Source organism: Medicago truncatula, chromosome 5, assembly GCF_003473485.1.
Source record: "Medicago truncatula cultivar Jemalong A17 chromosome 5, MtrunA17r5.0-ANR, whole genome shotgun sequence".
Taxonomy (NCBI): Eukaryota; Viridiplantae; Streptophyta; class Magnoliopsida; order Fabales; family Fabaceae; genus Medicago; species Medicago truncatula.
In genome coordinates, this window is record NC_053046.1 from 34,561,103 (window position 1) to 34,582,991 (window position 21,889).

At 33.4% G+C, this 21,889-nt stretch overlaps 5 protein-coding genes across 5 annotated transcripts; 1 reads left to right on the top strand and 4 right to left on the bottom strand.

Annotated features, from left to right (window-relative positions):
* Positions 1-692: 692 nt before the first annotated feature.
* LOC11433655 (uncharacterized) lies at positions 693-2,322 on the bottom strand. The gene is made up of 7 exons (XM_003616210.4): positions 2,069-2,322; positions 1,801-1,977; positions 1,615-1,719; positions 1,459-1,522; positions 1,264-1,359; positions 1,061-1,163; positions 693-953 (listed from the first exon to the last, which is right to left on the bottom strand). The coding sequence occupies exons 1-6, from the start codon at positions 2,212-2,214 to the stop codon at positions 1,071-1,073; spliced, it is 681 nt and encodes a 226-aa protein (XP_003616258.2). The 5' UTR covers positions 2,215-2,322; the 3' UTR covers positions 693-953; positions 1,061-1,070.
* Positions 2,323-4,801: 2,479 nt separating this feature from the next.
* Positions 4,802-6,505, top strand: LOC11423477 (aspartic proteinase PCS1). Its single transcript, XM_003616212.4, has one exon. It carries the CDS (start codon positions 4,961-4,963, stop codon positions 6,284-6,286), a length of 1,326 nt encoding a protein of 441 aa, XP_003616260.1. The 5' UTR covers positions 4,802-4,960; the 3' UTR covers positions 6,287-6,505.
* Positions 6,506-6,912: 407 nt separating this feature from the next.
* Positions 6,913-10,567, bottom strand: LOC11432586 (putative pentatricopeptide repeat-containing protein At1g09680). The gene has a single exon (XM_024783893.2). The coding sequence runs from the start codon at positions 10,410-10,412 to the stop codon at positions 8,631-8,633; it is 1,782 nt and encodes a 593-aa protein (XP_024639661.1). The 5' UTR covers positions 10,413-10,567; the 3' UTR covers positions 6,913-8,630.
* Positions 10,568-13,528: 2,961 nt separating this feature from the next.
* Positions 13,529-14,336, bottom strand: LOC11428716 (uncharacterized). The gene has a single exon (XM_003616214.3). The coding sequence runs from the start codon at positions 14,256-14,258 to the stop codon at positions 13,707-13,709; it is 552 nt and encodes a 183-aa protein (XP_003616262.1). The 5' UTR covers positions 14,259-14,336; the 3' UTR covers positions 13,529-13,706.
* A 2,703-nt stretch (positions 14,337-17,039) lies between these two features.
* On the bottom strand, positions 17,040-20,792 carry LOC11431638 (glutamine synthetase nodule isozyme). Its single transcript, XM_003616215.3, has 9 exons — positions 20,645-20,792; positions 19,571-19,610; positions 19,082-19,185; positions 18,872-18,920; positions 18,681-18,787; positions 18,499-18,586; positions 18,228-18,356; positions 17,813-18,139; positions 17,040-17,349 (listed from the first exon to the last, which is right to left on the bottom strand). The coding sequence occupies exons 1-9, from the start codon at positions 20,719-20,721 to the stop codon at positions 17,197-17,199; spliced, it is 1,074 nt and encodes a 357-aa protein (XP_003616263.1). The 5' UTR covers positions 20,722-20,792; the 3' UTR covers positions 17,040-17,196.
* Between the last annotated feature and the right edge of the window lie 1,097 nt (positions 20,793-21,889).

Below are 21,889 nucleotides of genomic sequence, written 5' to 3' on the forward strand. Positions count from 1 at the left end.
TTCATTTGAAAGCATATGGCTATGATCCAGGGTTACTAGTTACTACAGCTGTAGCTTGGATGTAAAAAAATAGTATAGAGTGCAATTATCTACATTGAGATATAATATAAGTAGAAAGTAGAACAATATTTTTGAATTCAAACCGTAGGTTTTTTCATTTTCCAGATCATAGGTTTTGGTTATATATGCTATTTGGTGTTTACAAAAAGTTATTTCATACCTTTCCAACTTATGACAATTATAAAATGGAAGGGAAACACGGTTCATATCCTTTTTTTGTTGGTGAAACACGGTTCATATCTTCTCAGGCCACTACTACAGAATGGAGTTTTTACATCAGTTGGAAATGAGTTTTCACATCAGCTTACCACCGATGTAAGGTGTCATGATGTGGTAAGTCCACACCCTTTCACATCAGGTTGCGGCTGATGTGAAATATTGAATTTCTACATCAGTTCCGCTTCCACTGTTGTAATAGATCCACTTTGAAATTTACCACTGAAGTTAAATATGTATATTTCACATCAGTTTTCAAAATCACTGTAGTGAAACAAATTTTTTATTTTTTTTTTGGTTTAAATATTTCTATTAAATGGCTTATCAATTAAGCTTGACACCTGCTCTTTATTTTTTTTTAGTAACAAAATGAAAACAAATTATGGATAATTTTTATGCAAAAAAAAAAAGTTATATTATATAATTGGATATTACATAATCAATCCTCTATTTTCCACGCCAATATTCCAATCTATAAAAGAGGGATATGAATACAATATAGCTAGAAATAATCCAATAAAACAACTTTAGGCAGAAATTTCAAATAAAAAAAAAAAATCCACAGCAAAATCATCATTGTAAATATGCTAAGCTTCAGCTGCAAAAAGCATCTCATTTCATCTCAGACGTAAGCACCGACAATGTCTCATCTCAGCCACATCATAATCAATTTTCATCTACAAAAAACAAAATCAATTGAAAAAGTTATCTCAACTGCATAAACGCACTTGACACACCAAAACCACCACACATTAAGACAGATACAAGTCCGTTCAAAACATACCATGTAAATCCTACGTGTTATACAAGTCAAGAAAACAAGTTGCCCATTGGTTTCGCAAATCATATAAGTCATCTTCAGTTAATGCCGTTGGATCATTGAATACCTACAATGTGTAGGTTAATATAAGTAATTAATATTAATAAGGATATGTTTATATTTGGCAATACATATAGTATAAACATGTTATCATAAAATTAAAATACCTCCATCCAAGACTTAGTAATATTAGCAGAGATGATATCTAGCATATTCTTCATCACATAGTATCCACAATCATTGCCATTAGGTTGCTTTCTTGGCTACAAATGAATGACCATTTTTATATAGTGATTAGTTCATATAATAAAAAAAAATCATTTATTAACGTAAAAAAATGACAAAATCTACACCATACTTACTTTGGGACGAAACCATTTAGCCTTCTTTCTATTGCCCTGACAAAGTTGATGAACCTCTAAAGCTCTGTGTCAACCAAATTAAAAAAATCATCAAAGTTATACATTTTAGTGTTGTAGGAAGTAATATATCAAATACAACGTAAAATATACACTTACTTTGAAACAATCTTAATCATTCCTTCATTAAGATCTCGGTGCATTGAACAAAGGACAACTAAACTATTGTCCTTGGGACAAATAATTATTAACTGCCAGTGTCCTCTGCACACGTAGAAGAACAATTATTAAGGTTTAAGCTATCAAAGATAAATAAGAAAAATATTAATTTAAATATATACTTACTTAAATAGATATGGTGCTAAGTAACACACTTTGTTCAAATCACGCAACCTAGTTTGTATGTGTCCCTGAACTTTAGATTTAGTACTAGGATCAGCTGGATTAAAATCCAAGCATACTGGGTCCAAAATGCCAAACACTTTCGATCTATTTCTTGAGATACAAAGACGATGCATACACCTAGACAAATTTAAAATTAACACTTAAATATTGAATTGTGGATATACTACTAATCCATATTGATAATAGTAAAAAAGAAAAATGTACTTACGTGCACCACAGTTGTAGAATAGAAAAGTCAAGCCAAGCATTACCCACCAACAACTCTCTAATACACTTTGCTGGAATAAAAAACCTTGCGGTATTTGGCTCATGTTCTAATGGTATGCGTATATCTTCTTCACTTCTCAAAACCATGCATAGCAATTTTTGAACATTGTCGATGGTTAAGTCCTCCTTGTAATTTTCTTGTGCAGCGGTACAAGAACCTTTTGTGCTTCCATGCACATCAACTTTTTGAGGACTACTATGTTAAATTGGAAAATTATGTCACTTAAAATAATAATAATTTTCCCTTCTCCATTTTTTTTAAAAACAACTATTTTTGAAATGAAAATATAAAATAGTTATTTGAATCTAAGACATCTATTTTGAATTAAACTTTAATCATACTTAACCTTATAAATGTCAAATCTACTTGCAAATCACCAAGCTAACAAAGAAATCAAACCGAGACTTGATCACACTCTAAGTGGTTGTTTGGTTTGGCTGTGGGACCAAAATTATCACGTCACAATGACCATTTGACGTGATTTTTATGAAGTAGCTTCACAGAAAACGCACAAATATTGATGTACAAAAGCGAAAACAAACAAATGCTAAGTTTACAAGAAAGTCTGCACATTTGTTAGCTTTTTCGAAAGACATACTTAATCCTCACGATCCAATCCCCTTGCGAAATTTTTCTAACGCGTCTCACTCCGGGTCGATCCTCCACAACCAGTGATTTGAGTTGGTCTTAGGAAGGCATCATAAGTACAAAGGCTAACCCAATCCACCTCAAGAAGGTTGCACTTAATACTCCACATAGACCTATCTTTCAAAATGACATTGCAGGCAGTGGAGATAGCATGCACATAAAATGAGTGACGGTGCAAAATGATTTGTAATCACTATAATGTCACAATTCAAAAGAAGCAAAATATTGTCATTAATCATTTCTCCCTTTAATGTTGAAACAAATGTTGATCCCTTGCTTTGATTATGTATGGTAACTATGTAATTAACACAATATCAAACAATGTTATGTAATGACTGGCTGAATTTTGGAAGATATGTTGGAATTTGTAAGCTCTGAATAAGGAGCAGATATCTTCATTGAAGTAGCATCCATATAGAAAAACATGTTTCTTCTGTGTGTCCATCATCCTAAATCCAGCATTTTCCATCACAGAACTTTCTTTAACTAAGAATCAACTTTAGCACTTTACATTCATATCAGGTTTAGGACATCATTCTAGACGCAACTCAATCATCTTTGCTAGCTCATTGTTAGCTAGTTACTCTAACATTGGCTTCTGGCATTTACAATAGCAGTCAAGTAGCTTCTTCTATAAGGAAACCACTGAAGCCTAACACATAATCTCATCGCAGTTGAGTTTTCAGTTGCTATGAAGCACTAATAAAGACATGGACACCGAATACAACACCGGCACGTAGACATTTGGTAATAATTTGATAAACTAGAAGTGATTGCATGCAACTACATATGCCAGCGTTGTGCCAATGTCGGGCATTCATACACGTTTTCAATATGAAGTGTTGGCACTACATAGTTTAGTAGGAATCAACTCTTTAGACCATCTTTAGAAATTTTACTTGATTTATTGTGACGTGCAGTATATGCATAATCTGAAACAAGTCTTTTCTCACCATTAAATATGTTAAGATCAAGAGAGCTTCCATACTTGCAAGGACCATGTAGTAAAATATTAAATGTAACATCATTTGGAACCACTCCTAAATTAAGCATTACATCAAGCAAACATTTCAACATTTTTCTTCTGCAAAAACCATTCATTAGCTATGAAGCACGGGCTCCGACATGGACGGGCACAGACGCATCAACACGGCTGATTTTAAAATTATAGGACATTGACACTGATATATACATTTATTTATTATAGTTAAATAAATATGAACATCGTCTATAAAATATATAAATTGAGAGCTAATTTTTTTTTTTTTGATCTTAGCTAAAATATTATGTACATCCATCTACTACATAAAAGTAATATTTCTCTTAGTAAATATGACAATTTTTCATGTCATTCATCCATCTACTATACCGAAAAGTTAAAAACAAAGTTATAGAATTTAATGTCTTCAATCCCTTCATTGATAATCACTATTTCAACACATCTTTAAACCTCATAGAAATGTTGAGAAGTGTCTAAGGAGTGTAAAGGTGTGTCGAAGCAAAGAAAGAAAGAAAAAAATTAGGGACACTTTGTTTGATGAGTGTCGTTGGACAATAAAACATGCTTAATGTCATAGCGGTGTCTGTGCTTCAGAGTTCACTAGCGCATTATAATTGTCAATAACCATTGTATATGTTGGATCATCATGTTTGTAACCAGCACTCAACACATATATCCTCGACATCTTTTCCGCATCACGAACTCTTCATCTCTACAAAGTCCAGATACACACGGCCATAAACATATGTCTAATAATAGCTAACAATGGAATGAAATCCCTTGCTTGTCAATTAACTCAACCACACCATCCATATTTAAAATTCAAAAATGGGTGGCTAGATAAAGAGAAATTGAATGGCCAAGACACACATTAATTCGCCATTACCCTTACTGGTTACTATATCATACTATATCATCATCATGGTATATAATAAGGTAAGATATATAAAAGATAGACTCACATTATTTTTCGGCAAAGAATCTATAAGCTACACCAACTCAACCAAATACAATGGTTCCTCATTTTTAGGCTCTCAAAGTTTTCACATCACCATTCAATTTAGTTTTAATTTTTGTCATTACGACCCCTTAACCTCAAACTTTCCTCACACACAATTTTACAATCTTATTCTTCTAAACATAATCCAAAAAAAAAAACAAAAAAAACTATAGTCCGTTTTTCAATGGCTCTGTTTTCCTCTGTTTCACTCTGCATGCTTGTTTTCTTCTCTTTCTTTTTCTTCACATGTTTCTCATCAAAACATAATAAACACCACAATGTTAACGACTCTTTCTCCCTTTCTTTCCCTCTAACCCTTTCCATAAACTCAACAACAAAAACAAACCCAATTGTCCCAAGCATTTCACCTTACAAATATTCTATGGCCCTTGTTGTGACTCTTCCCATTGGAACACCACCACAGCTTCAACAAATGGTTTTGGATACAGGAAGCCAAGTTTCATGGATTCACTGTGACAACAAAAAAGGACCACAAAAGAAACAACCTCCTACGACTTCATCGTTTGATCCTTCTCTTTCCTCTTCTTTCTTTGCTCTCCCATGTAACCACCCACTTTGTAAACCTCAAGTTCCTGATATTAGCCTTCCCACGGATTGTGATGCCAATCGATTATGTCACTATTCTTTTTCCTATACTGATGGAACTGTAGTCGAGGGAAATCTTGTTAGAGAAAATATTGCTTTATCTCCTTCCCTAACTACCCCTCCTATTATCCTCGGTTGTGCTAATCAATCCGATGATGCTAGGGGTATTTTGGGAATGAATCTTGGTCGCCTCTCCTTCCCTAATCAAGCTAAAATAACCAAATTCTCTTATTTTGTCCCTGTAAAACAAACGCAGCCTGGATCCGGTTCTCTTTACCTTGGAAATAATCCAAATTCATCGTGTTTTCGTTATGTTAAATTGTTGACTTTTAGTAAAAGTCAAAGTCAACGCATGCCGAATCTGGATCCCTTGGCCTTCACGCTTCCAATGCAAGGGATTAGCATTGGTGGAAAAAAATTGAACATTCCGCCTTCTGTTTTCAAACCGGACACTACTGGGTTTGGCCAAACCATTATTGATTCTGGATCAGAATTCTCTTACATGGTAGACAAAGCTTATAATGTGATACGGAATGAGCTAGTTAAAAAGGTTGGGTCCAAGATTAAGAAGGACTACATATACGGTGGAGTAGCAGACATTTGTTTTGATGGAGATGCAACTGAAATCGGACGCCTTGTGGGAGACATGGTGTTTGAGTTCGAGAAAGGAGTGGAGATAGTGATTCCGAAAGAGAGAGTTCTCATTGAGGTGGACGGTGGAGTCCACTGTTTTGGAATTGGAAGGGCAGAAGGATTGGGTGGAGGGGGTAACATTATTGGCAACTTCTATCAACAAAATTTATGGGTAGAGTTTGATCTGGCCAAACATAGAGTTGGTTTCCGTGGGGCTAACTGTAGCAAATCAGCTAAATATAGCACGAGAAGGGTAAATGGACTCATGTAGTTGAGTTATCTTCACATTCACAGTTCACACATTGCTAACCGTTGAATTCAGACCAAACAATTTACTTAATATGTGATTTTTGTTCTAAGAAACCTAAAAAATCTTGTCCTAAATCTAAAATGTCTGGTCTAAATTCAACAATTACCAATGTGCTAACTGTGCATTGAGTATCCAGACTATAGGAAGTTTTGATCCTAGAAGTAGCTGATGATAGTAAGAATGCTGGCGCATGTAAATATCATGAGTAGGCATGAATAGTTTTTCTAACTTTATAGGTTCCACTACCTTATAAGAAGTATATTAGTGTTACATTGTTACTGTAGATATGAAACATATGGCTGTAGAACAAACTAAGAACTGAACACCACCGACAAGTACAAAGGCTCGTGAATGCTTCCATTAGTTTTCTTTTGAAAGATGACAATGATCCAGGTTACTACAGTTGTAACTTGCTTGTAAAAAAGTATAGAGAGCTTTTATCAACATTGAGATATATAAGTAGAAAGTAGAACAATGCATTTAAATTCACACCATATGATTTTTCTTTTTCCAGACCATAAGTTCTGGTTATATATGCTATTTGGTGTTCACAAAAAGTTATTTGATATGTTTTTAACTTGTGACAATTGTAAAATGGAAGGATTTAGTTCATATCTCTCAGGTACAGTTGGAAAATTGTCCTTGTGTAATTTTAATTCGAAAACTCATAACTATTTTTAAAATGAAATATAAAATAGTTATTTGAGTCTAGGACATCTATATTGAATGAAAATTTAATTACACTTAACCTTGTAAATGTCAAATCCACTTGCAAACCACCAAGCTAACAAGGAAATCAGATGATACTTGGAAAGTATTAGCAGGCAAAACCAGAGAAGTAGGAAGGGATCATGCACCACCAAAGTAGAAACTTGATAAGTTTGCAAGAAAGTCTGCACATTTGTTCGCTTTTCCAAAGACATACTTTATCCTCACAATCCAATCCCCTTCCGAAATTTTTATGACATGCTTCAGTAGCTTCTTTACCTGCTAGCACAATCTACAAAGCTATCCTTGACACAATTCACATCAATCTCAGAATCTAAACAAATCTTTAAAAGCTGAAATCCCCGGGCTTAACTCCAAACACCCTAGAGCAAGAGCTCAATTCATTAACCATTACTTTTCGTGAGAAGCCGCAAACCCAGACCCCATGCTCACTTCGGGTCGATCCTCCACAACCAGCAATCTGAGTTGGCCTCGGGAAGGAATCATCCGTACAATGGCTCACCCAATCCACCTCAGGAAAATTCCACTTAACATCCACATAGATCTTATCTTTAAATAGACACTACAGGCAGTGTAGATTTCATGCACATAATATGAGTGATGGCCCCAAATAATTTGTAATCACTTTAATGTCATAATTCAAAAGAAAAGTACTGTCAGAATAATTTCTCTTCATTGTTGAAACGAATGTTGATCCTTTACTTTGCTTATGTATGCTAACTATGTAACTAACAAAAAACAAGATCAACCAATGTATAGTGAGAACAGGTGAATTGGATTTGGCAGTATCGCGACCAAATCCTGTGAGAAACCTGATGTTTGGAAAAGAGATTGGAATTTGGAAGCTCTGATAAAGGAGCAGATTGCTCTATTGAAGTAACACCCATATAGACAAAACATGTTTCATCTGTATATGTCCATCCTAAATTTCGCAAAAGTCGTCACATAACTTACTTTAATTAAGAATTAACTTGAACACTCTGTACTCATATCACGTAGTTTAGGGCATCAATTTAGATGCAACTAAATCATCTTGGCTAGCTCATTGTGTTAGCTACTCACCTCAACTCTGGCTTCTGGCATTGAGAATAACAGCCAAAGTATCTTCTTTCATAAGGGATCTGTAATCTGTCGCTGGAAATATATTCACAATTCAGCTTTCAGCAGCTATGAAGCACTAATGCAGACACTCAATACAACACCGACACGTAGAAACTCGGTAAAAATTTGAGAAAATTGAAGTGATTGTATGCATGGCTAGCTCATTGTGTTAGCTACTCACCTCAACTCTGGCTTCTGGCATTGAGAATAACAGCCAAAGTATCTTCTTTCATAAGGGATCTGTAATCTGTCGCTGGAAATATATTCACAATTCAGCTTTCAGCAGCTATGAAGCACTAATGCAGACACTCAATACAACACCGACACGTAGAAACTCGGTAAAAATTTGAGAAAATTGAAGTGATTGTATGCAACTACACATGTCAGTGTTCTGCCGGTATTGAATACCGATATGCGTTGGACACTCAAGCACGCCTTCAATCTGAAGTGTCGGTGCTACATAGTTTAGTAGCAATTAACTCTTTAATTGATCTTTTGAAATTTTGATTGATTCATTGACAAGTGCCGTATATGAAGCATAATCTGAAACAAGTCCTTTCTCGCCATTAAATATCTTAAAATCAACAGAGCTTCCATGCTTGCAATGACCATCTAGTAAAATATTAAATGTAATATCATTTGGAACCACTTCCATATTAAGCATTGCATGAAGCAACATTTTAGCATTTTTCATCTGACCTTGTTTACAAAAACCGTTCATCAGCGCATTATAAGTGACGACTCCTGGTACACGTCCATCACGCTGCATCTCCTTTAGTAACTTGGCTCCCATCTTAACATCACCTTTCTTACAAAAGCAATCAATAACCATGGTATATGTTGGATCATCAGGTTTGTGACCGGCACTCAACATGTCCTTCAACATCCTCTCAGCATCGCGAACTCTTCCGTCTCTACATAGTCCAGATATTAGTGCAGTAAAAGCAACATCGTCAAGCTCGATCCCCTCCTCAACCATTCTATCCTTGATTTCTAATGCAGAATCCATATCTCCGTCCTTACAACATCCATCCATTAGAGTGGTGAAAGTGATCTTATCCGGCTTGAAACCATTCCCAATCATCTCATTCAAAAGCTTCCTAGCCTCCTTCAAATCTCCATCCCTACAAAGCCCATTGATCAACGCATTATAAGTAATCAAATCCGGTCTAATACCCCGATCCTTCATTATCTCAAAATTTCTCAATGCCAAATCAATCTTCCCATGTTTACATTGCCCGTCAATCAAAGTAGTAAACGTTACACCATTAGGAACCAAACCCATCTCACACATTTCATCAAACAAACCATTCGCCTCCTCCACCCTACTCTCCTTACACAACCCATTGATCAAAGCACTATAAGTAAAAACATCAGGAGATATTCTTTCACTCTCCATAACACTCTTTAACACAAAACCCTCCTCCACATTCTTACTTCTACAATATCCACTTATCAAAGTATTAAAACTAACAACACTAGGACGCAAACCCCGTCTAGAAATTTCATCAAACACCATCCGTGCATTCATAACATCACCAATTTTACAAAACCCATGCATCAAAATGTTAAAAAGATAAACATTTGGCGGATACCCATAATCCAAAACCTCCAAATAAAACTCCCAACAATGTCCAGGCTGTTGATTCAACTTCATCACACGACGAAGTAAATAATCACAACCACAAACCGGAATGGAAAAGTTATTCTTTTTAACCAATCTTAAACACTGAATTGCATCCTCAATGAATTCAGAATCAGTATAAGCAATAATCAAAGCATCAAAAACAAGAACAGAATGGTTATGGCGATGATGAGTTGGAACGGTTTGAATAAGGGAAGAGATGAGTGAAGTTGAAGAATGATGACCCATTTTGGAAATGATAAAAAGGAAAAGAGAATGTGTTTGTGAGAGAAGGTTGTGAGAAGAGAGGAAATGGGCCATGGTGGAGTAGTTATGGAGAGTGTGACGAAAGGGAGGGCGAGAAGCGAGGTAGTTGAAGAAAGAGAAGAGGGAGAGAGGTGGGAGAGAGAGAGGGTTGAGGTTGATGAGGTTTGTGATGTGGTGAGAAGTGAGAGATGGGAGAATGCGTTTGAGAGTTGGGTTGAGAGAGTAATCAGGGTTGGGATTGTTGTTGTGGATTGTGTTGATGGATTCTGAGATTGTGTAGAGGATGTCATGGTTTTTGTAGTGAGGTTTTGAAGAAAATGAGACAAGGTTGTGATGAAGATGAAAATGATGAGGTTTTGGTTTCATGGTTGATCGTGGATTATGGATATGTTGTGTCTTACATGTTGTTGATTCTTCTGTCTTTTATTTCTGGTGTCAATTTGAATTTCTGTTTGAACTTGGTGTTATGTGAGTGAGATGGTGACAGTGTGTGTTCTATTGTTTGTTACTGCTTTTGCTATGGGATAGATGATGGGACATGACACACTAATTGGGATGAAAATTGCTCCTCCCTCTCAGTTTTTGCTCATTCCTTTGATTCGGCATTTTATAACATGAGTTAACTGAGCGCTCACGTTGATATTTTTAACATCGATTTAATCACATTTTAAGTCGGTTCAACCAATCTTAAAAGTGTTTGTGTGAGTTAACTCACGCTGAATTAAGGGAATGAACAATTTTGAAAGGAAGAAAAATAATTTTCATTGAGATTCACAAGACCCGTTATTGTTTGTAGGTAAAACTTTGCGAGAATATCTTTTTCTATATTCTCTAATCTTCTTGCGCTCAATACTTCAAATTTTGTCTCTGTTCAAATTATACAATCAGAATAAAAATTATGTTTTAGATTATATAGTATGAAACATATCTATATATAAGTACAACTCGAACACTTCTCTCACTTCAACATTAATGATTTTTCGACATAACCCTTATCGAACGACCTTCCGAACAACCACACATTGTGTCATTCTAGAAGTGAAGTTGACCATGGCCAATAAATATTTAGTTTAGGATATTTTGCAAGATTTGGATTATCATATGTATGATATTTATGGTTTGATTTGTGTTGCAAAATCAATGTAAATTTTGATTTAATTAATGAAAATATTATCATACCTTATGTTTTGATTTTTGGTTTGGGTTATATAATCCGAACACATATTTTGTTTATCCAAATTCTATAATCTGAAATGTGTCAATAGTAAGACCACATTTATTGTTGCAACATGATCTGGTGGAGGGTTCAACATATTTCAAATTATATAATCTAAAATGTTTAGTTTGTTTTTCGTATTTGTTAATACCAAAAATAAAATACTTGGTCGAACTCATGATTATATTTCGACAAGCCATATGGGTTCTTTCGACATGCTCCAAAGTGCAAAGAGATACCGCAATTTCGACCAAGAACACACATACTTCGACACACCGCAATTTCGACCAAGTGACTTAATGTGTTGCATGCATATGGTTTTCGACCAAAGACAAGGAGAAATAATTTGAAGTTGCAATTGGAGCGCATAGCAGGAAACAAGGCTAAAGTGCATGAAAGTTATTTTCTAGTGTCTTGTAATTATGCCAAGTGTATGGCTCTAAGTATAGGAAGTTATTGGTAGTTTTTCATGTAAGGTATATATATATATATATAGTATATCAAGTGAGAGGAGTAACTTAAATGAGAGGTGAGAGGATATAATATTAGCCCTTGGATCAAAATTAGAATAATATATTGGCTAAGCAAATGAACTTATGAGTTTTTATAGGATTCAGAATATATAATCCAAAATTGTATAAAAGCAGTGGCGGTTCTAAGGCCCGGACTCCGGCCCAATTTTTTTACAATTTCTTATGTAAATTCCGTTGAATTTCTTATATAAACCTCTATAAATTGGACAATTTCTTTATATTTTTTATTATTTGTTTGTAATTTCTTATATAAACCCCTATAAATATATTGCAAATTTGTTTTGCCTAGACTTTATAATAATCATGACTCCGCCCCGTATAAAAGTGTAAGTGCCCCACATTATATAATTTGAAAATGGTAAAATGAAAAATTTGAAGTGCACGTGATAGATGATAAGTAGAGTGGAAAAAAGAAATTATCAAACTTTGCATGTGTGCAAATTTTAGAAGATTGAAATTTGCTTAAAAATGATTGAAATTTTAGGGATTTCACTTGTGTACAAGGTACCAATGATATATATCATTGGCCAATTAGAGTGTGTCATCTATCAATGTTACTTGATAAATGCTTTATTTGATATATTTTTTTAAAGGATGCGCCACGTGGCACATTCTAATTGGGCAATAGTATATACCATTATGGTACATAAGTGCTATCCAAATTTTAGGACTAAATATTATCATTTTAAACTTTTGCATTTTTGTGGGTCGAGTAATTTGGTCATTAAATTTACGAAATAGTAGGTAGATTAATTTCTTCAAATTGAATATTGTTAATTAATTTACTGTTTAGGAAGTCATTTCAAATGATTATATTTATGGATCGCAAGATTGTGATGAACAAAACTTCTAAACCAAATACTATATGAAAAAAACTTGCTACATATAAGCATATCCAAAACAACATATCAAATCATCGAAGTTTTGGCTCTTAAAAAAATCATAAAAGTTTGAATCAAGTAGATGATAGGGAGATTAATTGATTGACGAACTAATTTCAGATGTTAGTTCGTGACAAAAATGGAAAAATGGAACACAAGTTATGTAGATCTTTGATGTAAACACATTTTTTTCATTCTGAATACAATTTATATTTCCAATCTTGTATATTTTCTCGGCAACATTCAAGGCAATGTACGTTGCACCACCAACATACACACACATTGTTCTTCAAGAATTAACGACAACATGACGAAAAATCATAGGACAATCCTCCAATTATAATCCAGCTATAACAAAAGTTGGTAAAATATGTTATGTATATAAATAAAAAATGATTAAGAATTAAAAATATCAAAATAACCTTAAGCAAATTTATGTCTTTATTCTTTTAAAAAAATTGGCAAATAAAAATCAATATTAATAATGGTGATATCAATGATCATTTTACAACCGTCTCACATGAAAATTGAACTCATCTATTGAGGTTACAAAGTTAAATTTTTAGGGATTCGAGAGCTCTATTGAATAATGTCATGCATCGATCTTTAATTTTAGGGATTGTCATGCATAGCATATTAAATTCCTTTCTATATCTAAGCTACTTGGTCTACAATATAATCATATATATTTAACTCAAACTTTGAATGTATTTATCAACAAATATTCTACAATAACTAACAATAAAGTATAAGCAATCCCCTTAAAAAAAAAAAGTATAAGCAATTGAACCGGAAAAAGGAAAGAAAAAGTATAAGCAGTTAAAAGTATATGCCTAACCAAATAAAACTAGCTTAGAAAAAAGATCAAGGATTTTAAATACCGGGCATATTAATGGTTGCGATCCCCTTATAATCTTTGATATGTGAAAATCAAAGTGAAATACGGTGGATGCAACTTCAATCACATTGTTTTACAATTTTGGCAACATAAAAATTGTTATATTGTGATCTAGATTGCGATTGTGAACCTTTATTTATAACCCTTAGCAGAAGGTACACTCTTAGCTAATTGTCGACGACCATCCCTCGAAACACTAGTTGGATCAACCACATCTCCCAATCTTCCACATACAACACCATGCTTGTGGAAAAACCCTTTCCTTATCTTCTTCTTCTTTGTCCTTTTAACACCATCATCTACACTTGTACTAGCAATATTGTCGGTGCTATTAACAAGTTTATTAGACTCTATAAGTCGATTCAAGTGCCTTGAAATGCTTTGAACTTCATATGCATCAAGTAGAGATTTCTCCTTCTTGTGAATTTCTTCCTTTTCCATTGATCTCATTGCTTCTAATTTGTAACGAGAAGGTCTTGGTTCACGATGAATATTACTCCTTGTAACATAAAAATTACTTGAATTAGCTTCTCCTTCATTACATGATCCAGAACCACGTTGATGCCATGCCCATGCAGCTGCTTTCACTATGGCTATGTCTTCATTGATGTGATCATCTTTAATAGCATTATTTTGTTTCTTTCTTTGAGTGAGAGAGTTTAGAAATGAGAGCTTGGAAGCCATGAAATGAATGTGTGGGAAAATTATGTTCCACGCTATAAGGTTAGGGAAATTAGGTTAGGTATGTTTGTATATTATTTATTGTTGAACACGTCGTATGTTAAATATGTGATATCGATTTTGTTGAGATGCGGTTTACTTGGCTGCTAGTAGCTTGTTGAATATCAATGTTGTTGGAATTTAATAGGGTTATTTAATTTGAACATGAGTTGTGGGTCCCACATGGGGAGCCTTTCTTGGAGAATTAGTTTGTTCTAGCTAAGAAAAGTGTATTTTTTGGACTTGTCTACCCGAAAGATTATTATAACTTAGGAACTTATCAATCCACATTCATTTTCATTCGAATAATACATCAAAAGTTTGAGGTTTTTTTAGCTAAGAAATATGCGATTCGAATAATACATTCATTTACACTAAATAAAATGTTACTTTAAATACTCATCAATTATTTGTAAAAAAGACAAAAAAATACTCATCTATTAATGCATGTTTCGTTTTTCAATAATCTCTTCTTTTGTTTCTACTAATAATAATCTCTCTTTTTTCATATCAAAATTATCATGAAAAATATTTTGTGGGATATAACTATTTTTTTATACCCCACTAATTATATGCAGGGGTTGAAGGTTTGAATCCCGGACACCCCACCACTTGGTTTGAATTCCGAACACCCCACCACTTATTCACCGTGAATTCTAGCCACTACCCTACCTGACAAAAACAAAAATTATTTTTTTATACCAAAAATATCATTGAAATTACCGATCTACTATTCATTTTTTTTTTTTACAAGAATTACATACTATTCTTAAAACCAATGAATTATTTTAATAGAACAATAAGGAGGATTGAGTGGCTAAATCGACTTCAAGCAACAAGATACTAACAAAACAATTAACTACTAACATATGTCTAACTAATTTTAATAAAACCAAATAAACATAATCTCTTTGTTAAGAAACTCTACTAAGGACCCTTAACAATTGGATGAAACGGTAAGTGATATCTTTTAATTTGATCAGATATATTCAGTTTTGAATTCAGCCTTGATAATGCATTAGTATTAAATCTCTTAAATGAGAGTTTTATTATTCATTTTCGTCTTATCAAACTCAAAGAATTAGTCTACGTAGTTGTGTACATGATACATGATTCATACAAAAAATGAATCTCTATTAGGTAGCTCATATTGAGATGACAATTGGACTCAAACCATATATATATATATATATATATATATATATATATATTGAGCCATGAGATGGAGAGGGAATTTGACCAAATTAAGGTGGTCCATGACACGTGACTGGCTGAAGGATGAAAAACAATTAGGTTTCATCAATTATGAAAGGAGCCGAACAAAAGAGAATGGGTATGACGATAGCAACGCATCACGGATCACAAGCTGGGTGAAGAAGAAATGCTTACATATATTTTTCGTCTTTTATTTTTTTTATTAAAAATTTGATTTGATCCTTTATATATATATATATTTTTAAATCGTTTAGTTTATTATCTTTTTAAAAGGATGATATTTTAATTCTTTTGACATACCAGAATGAATAGAAATAAGGACTAAAAATCACACATTTAAAATGATAAAGGATTAAAACGATTTAGAAAAAATAAAAGACCAAAACAAATTTTTGATAAAAGATAAAGGATCAAAAGTATAGGCTTATTTACATGTTTAGTCCTTATAAATAGAGGTCATTTGAGTTTTGGTTCTTGAATCCATTAATCATAGACATGTCACTAATTTGCTGACTTGATAGTGTTAATTGGTTAAGTGACTTGATGAGTAAGCAATAGATAGTATGAATTGACGAAAATGCCATGGGAATTTCAGGCAAAAGTAAAATGATCAAAATGCCCTCAATGACTTCTTCTTCTCAAATTCTCTCCATCCACATCCCCAAATTCCTCTCTCCCTTCCAACCACCATCCACCTTTGCAGCCACACCCAACCTCATTTCGGACTCCTCTAGCTGTCTTAACACCACTTTTATGTTCATCTCATTCTTTTCTACAAAACCTACATTTCTCTTTCTCAATTTGGGCCACCACCTTTCCACATATTTGCTGGCCGCCGCGGGCTTCCACTAGAGAAACAAAATCCTCAAATCTCTTTCCCTTTAAATTTGAAATTCAAAAGCTCGATTTATATTTGAAACCCTTGCCCCTTTTACTTTAAATCTGAATAATGATTACTATAACTTTTGAACTCAATCTAATATAATTATTCAATCAACAATAACTTTAAACATATTGTATTATCTTATTATAATTTTAGAAACTAACGTTCATAAAACTTTTGATGATTACAAGTCACCAGGTTTTGAGTCAAGACATTTCCTTAACTACTTTGTTAATTTATAGAAGTATTAGACTCACAATTGTAAAAATTAAACGGAGTTACCAAATAAAAAGAAAAATAAAGGATGTAGTTGAGATGATCAATATAACTCTAATTTTACCAAAACAAACTCAAATATATGTTATACATATGCCCCTCATTTGTTAATTCCTTATTGGAATTAAGTTGTGTAGAAACAATCACTATAGATTACTTTAACAAATTTTTATCACACTTGCTAAAAATCCATCGGTGTGCGTCCTTCTAATGTGCCATTTGATTTGTGCAGTCAACCTCTTGAAAGTGAAAAAAAAAAAAATCAAGATTGTGTTTTCTTATAAGGACAATCTAACATTATTACTCCATTATTATTACTTTAAGCACAATCATTATTGTAACACTTACTTAAAACAAGACAATAAGGGAAAGAAGCAAAGTGACTCTCATAAAGCAATGGAAACCAAAGTCAAACAAGCCCATAATTAAACATCATGCGACTAAAAAGTCCTAAGGAAAAACAAGCAAATTAATAAAAGCAAAATATCACAACTTAGTACTAATATGTGCTGGTAATTCCAAGGTTGTTCATGGTTTCCAGAGGATGGTTGTCTCTGCTATCATGGATGTGACCACATACGGATTCATGTTAGATCCAGGCCTTCTGTCCTCAAAATATCCCTTCCCTGCTTTCTCAGTCTCCCTTCCTACCCTAACAGAAGCACCACGGTTCGCAACACCCTGCAACCACAGTTCAATTAATAAAACAAACTATAAGATCACTAACTCATCAATGTAAATGTTGATGGAGGTATAAAAATTGTTAGACTTTAATTACCATTCACCAACATAGGTTTTCTATTACATGGATATTTTTTTTGACAAAATTCTTTTACATAGATATTAAATAGCTTTCACCATGTAAATGTTTATTACGATACTTTAGGACATGATACAAATAATATGGCACCTTGATGAGACATTATTTATCATGTGTGTAAGACACTAAAACTATGTTACATGCAGACTTGTTAAACTCAAATGGTGCTTTATTAACTTATAAAATTTCTCATGTAGAACTTATACAGAGTTTATTCTATTTTCTCTCTAATTGTGACTAAACTTGATGCATAAGCTTTTATATGATGCATAAAAAACTAATCAAAAAAAAATATTGCAAAGGTAATGAATATTTTTTGGTTACCCATTTGAAGGTGTTGATGTCAGCAGTTTCATGACGTCCAGTCAAACGACGCTCATTGCCTTCTCCATAAGCAGCAATGTGCTCTTTGTGTCTCTTCTCTAAATTACCAATTGCTTTTTTAATCACTTCGTAGCCACCATTATTTCTCATTGTTTTGGTGCTGTAATTAACGTGAGCACCAGCACCATTCCAATCACCCTTAATTGGTTTAGGGTCAAAAGAAAGCACTGCCCCGGCAAGCTCACAAACCCTCTCCAAAAGGTAACGAGCAACCCAAACCTCATCACCAGCAGAGATGCCAACAACTGGACCTACTTGAAATTCCCACTACATATACCAATCAAATTAAATTAAAAATGTAACATAAATTGTGAATGTCAAAATTGTGGAACATCAAATGTTTAAACTTACATACCTGGCTAGGCATAACTTCTCCATTAACACCACTGATGTTAATGCCAGCATAAAGGCATGCTTTGTAATGTGCATCAACAATATCACGCCCTAATGCCTTTTCAGCACCAACACCACAATAGTATGGTCCCTATTCAGCAAACAAAAAGAGTAAATCTTTAGGGTTGAAACCCGGAATTCCACAATTCTACACACTTAGTGTGTGATTCTCTCCACCAAACTATTTGACAAAAAAAGAATGGAACACCAAACAAGTGTAAAAGAGTTTTCACCTGAGGTCCAGGAAAACCGCCCTTAGGCCATCCAAGAGGCCAGTGTGCATCTTTCTGCAACAAGGTGTATTCTTGCTCAATACCATACCTGTATGGAGATCATACACCAATCTATAGTAAACGATAAGATTGAATTAATCATGCAAAAACAAATCTCTAAAAATGGAAATGAGAGTAGTCACCATGGTTCTTCAGCAACAACATCAGGATGGCTGAAAATCTTAGCAGCAGCGTGTCTCTTGTTAGTGGGAATGGGTTCTCCAGCAGCAGTGTAGGCATCACACATAACCTAATGTCAATTAAATTGTTCAACTTTAACAAAGGTGTATCATATACAAATTACATAACATAGTAGACAAGAAGAAAAATGTACCAAGATATTCTTTCCCCTCCTGAATGGATCCTTGAAAATTGCTTGAGGACTGTTATAAAAACAATATCAATTAGAAAAGCTTATGAATGGTATTAATGCTAAATGAATCCAAGGTTAATGGTATCAATTTCAAAATGTACATAAAGTAGTGGTATGAAGTGGAAAAAGAGGCTCAATGTAATAAAAATTACAAAAAGTAAAGAGGCTTACTGCAAGATCACTTCACTATCATCTCCAGAAGCTTGACCAGTGCTGGAACCATCATAGTTCCACTTGGGAAGCTTTGAAGGGTCTTCAACAGGTCCAGGGAGAGTCTATATTTAAAACCATTTTATATATTTAAGTTTAAACGATCTATAAAAGTTTTCTAATAAAAATGGAAAATTTAGAAGCCATTTAAAAAATTGAGAAACTTCGTTGAGCTACCAGTAACGTTTAACTTAGAAGCCATTTAAAAAATTTATAATATTTACTAAATAAAAATAGATCTCGTTAACAAGTGCGCTAAATGCATTGTTTAAGTACCTAAAAAGCAAATTTTGTCTTGAACTTACAAATCAAACACATGAAAATAACAGTACACAATTTTCTATACAAAAAAAATGATTTTTGATTCCTTAAACAATGTGCTCAGAATATTTGTTAGCATTTTTTTTTTTAATTCATCACTTTTGGTTAAATATTGGTGAAGAAAATTACCCTTCCTTTGCTCCTCATGTCCATACCAGATCCACCGACCCTATATCATACAGGAAAATTTAAAAGGGGTAAGAGTTGTTACATTGTACAAAACAACAAAAACGTAAGTTATATGCATAGGTAAAAATAGCATTTCAATATCAATGTGTTTTGGTCAACGAAACATGGACACAAACATGAGTATAGGACATGACACACACTCATAATAAATTTTAAGAAAATGATATTACTCAATGTAATCATATGTATCGGTGTTGGACACGTGTCATGTGTCTCATAGATTGTGGAGTGTGATAATTCGGTAACCAAGCAGAGAACCACACAAGATACTAATGGTTGATAGCTCAACTTGTTTGAATAAAGTTTTAAATTGCGGTCACAATAGAAGAGTGATATATGTACAACCAAAAAATGACAACCCATGAACAACTTATACCATTTTTTGCGGGCCATGTATACTCTTTGTAAGCCCCCATCCCGAGCTTCATGTAAAAGTTGGAAAAATGTATATACATACGGTGTAGTGTGGTGACAACTTTGGTTTTCAATATAACATAATTCTTCCTAACATTGCAAATAATTATTATCAAAAGTGTTTCATGCAGCTTAAATTGTGATTGCATTGAAATCTTGATATTATCATGAAAAAACATGATACCAAAGATGCACAATGACTAGGTTTAAATCATGGTCACGACTCACGATGCTTTTTTGAAATCATTATCAAATAATCCCAGAAAGAAAATATCGAAGTAAGAAATACCATCAAAATCAAAACAATATTATCAAACCAATTGACCTAAAAAAATACCAAAATCTAAGTATGAATTTAAAATCTCCCAATAATCAAATCAACATTCACGTAAATAAAACCAATAAAAAGAAGAAAAACAAAATAAAAACAGGGAAATCAGAGCAATACATGGAACCAAAAGTGTAATATGAAAGAAAATAACTCCAACCAATTATAATAAGTTTCTAGAAACATAAATCCATGCAAACACAATCAAATATAGGATTGAAACCAATTGCATAATGCAATGTTTGTTTCAATAAACAGAGGAAGGGACTAACCATATGTATTCAGCGATCACCTTCTCGGTGGTTTCAGATAGGTTAAGGTTGATAAGATCTGAGAGTAGCGACGACATTTTCAAAAACAGATATTCTTAGGAACGATGGAGTTTCTCTTAGTTTGTTTTTTGTTCTACGGATTCGGGACGAGGTTGTGTGGTTTTTATAAGTGTGTTTTCTCCTTCATTAAAAAACAAAGATAGTCACAAATTTTGTTACTCTCGAAAAAAACAAAATTTTTCAAGTGTTATCCTGTAATTTAGGAACTTTTAATGGAGGAACGTTATGATCTTTTTTTGGATACACATTTCAGAGTTTGTTTTTTTGAAAATTAAATTTGTCAGCACACACAATTTCAAATTATTGTTACACGAACATTCCAGTCAAATTATGCATCTAGATATTTGTAAAGATATTTTAGAAACTAACCTAACAATGTATTGTTGAAAGAAATCAGCATAATTAGTTTCGGGGTCCCTTTAGTTACGGTGAATTTAAATTTAAAAAGGAATTGGATACTAAGGATAAATTTATCCAAAAATAAAAGTTTCGACCAAAATTTATTCAATGGTGTGCATCCACACGAAAAATATCAGTTATCGATAAGAGTTTAATTTATATATATCATCGGTGCAAAAAAGTTTTACATATATTTAATGATTTATTACCACCAAACCTGATTTTGGGGGAGTGCAAGGTGCTTAGCAGTTAAGTCTAATACACCCCCCCGTGAATACAAAAAAAAAATGTTACACGTTTGTAATTTTTTCTAGACTAGTTCTTCTTTTTGGATATAAATATAATGTTATCAAATCACCCTCTATTTGTAGAGTTTTTCTACTTGCACCCTAGTTAATCATGGTTGTACCCCAAAATGACAAGATTACCCTTTCATAAAATTTGATTTTCAAAAAGCCTATTCCTTCTTTTTTGGTTACACCCCAAAACCCTTCTTCCAAAACCATAATTTTCCAACCGATCGATTGTGTTCTGCGAAGATTTTCAAAACCATACTTTCTCACGTCCATTCATGATTTCAAAGAAAATTCGAAGCAAATCAGGTTAGCAAGTGTTGTTCTTCAATCAATTGTGTTTTTCTTGTTATGGGTTCTCAGTTCTGATTTTGTGTTTTCCTTGTTCTGCGATTCACAGTTCTGCGATTTTGTAAACTCAGTTTAAGTAGGTTCATGTAAACTCAGTTTAAGTAGGTTCATGTAAACTCAGTTTAAGTATGTTCATGTAAAC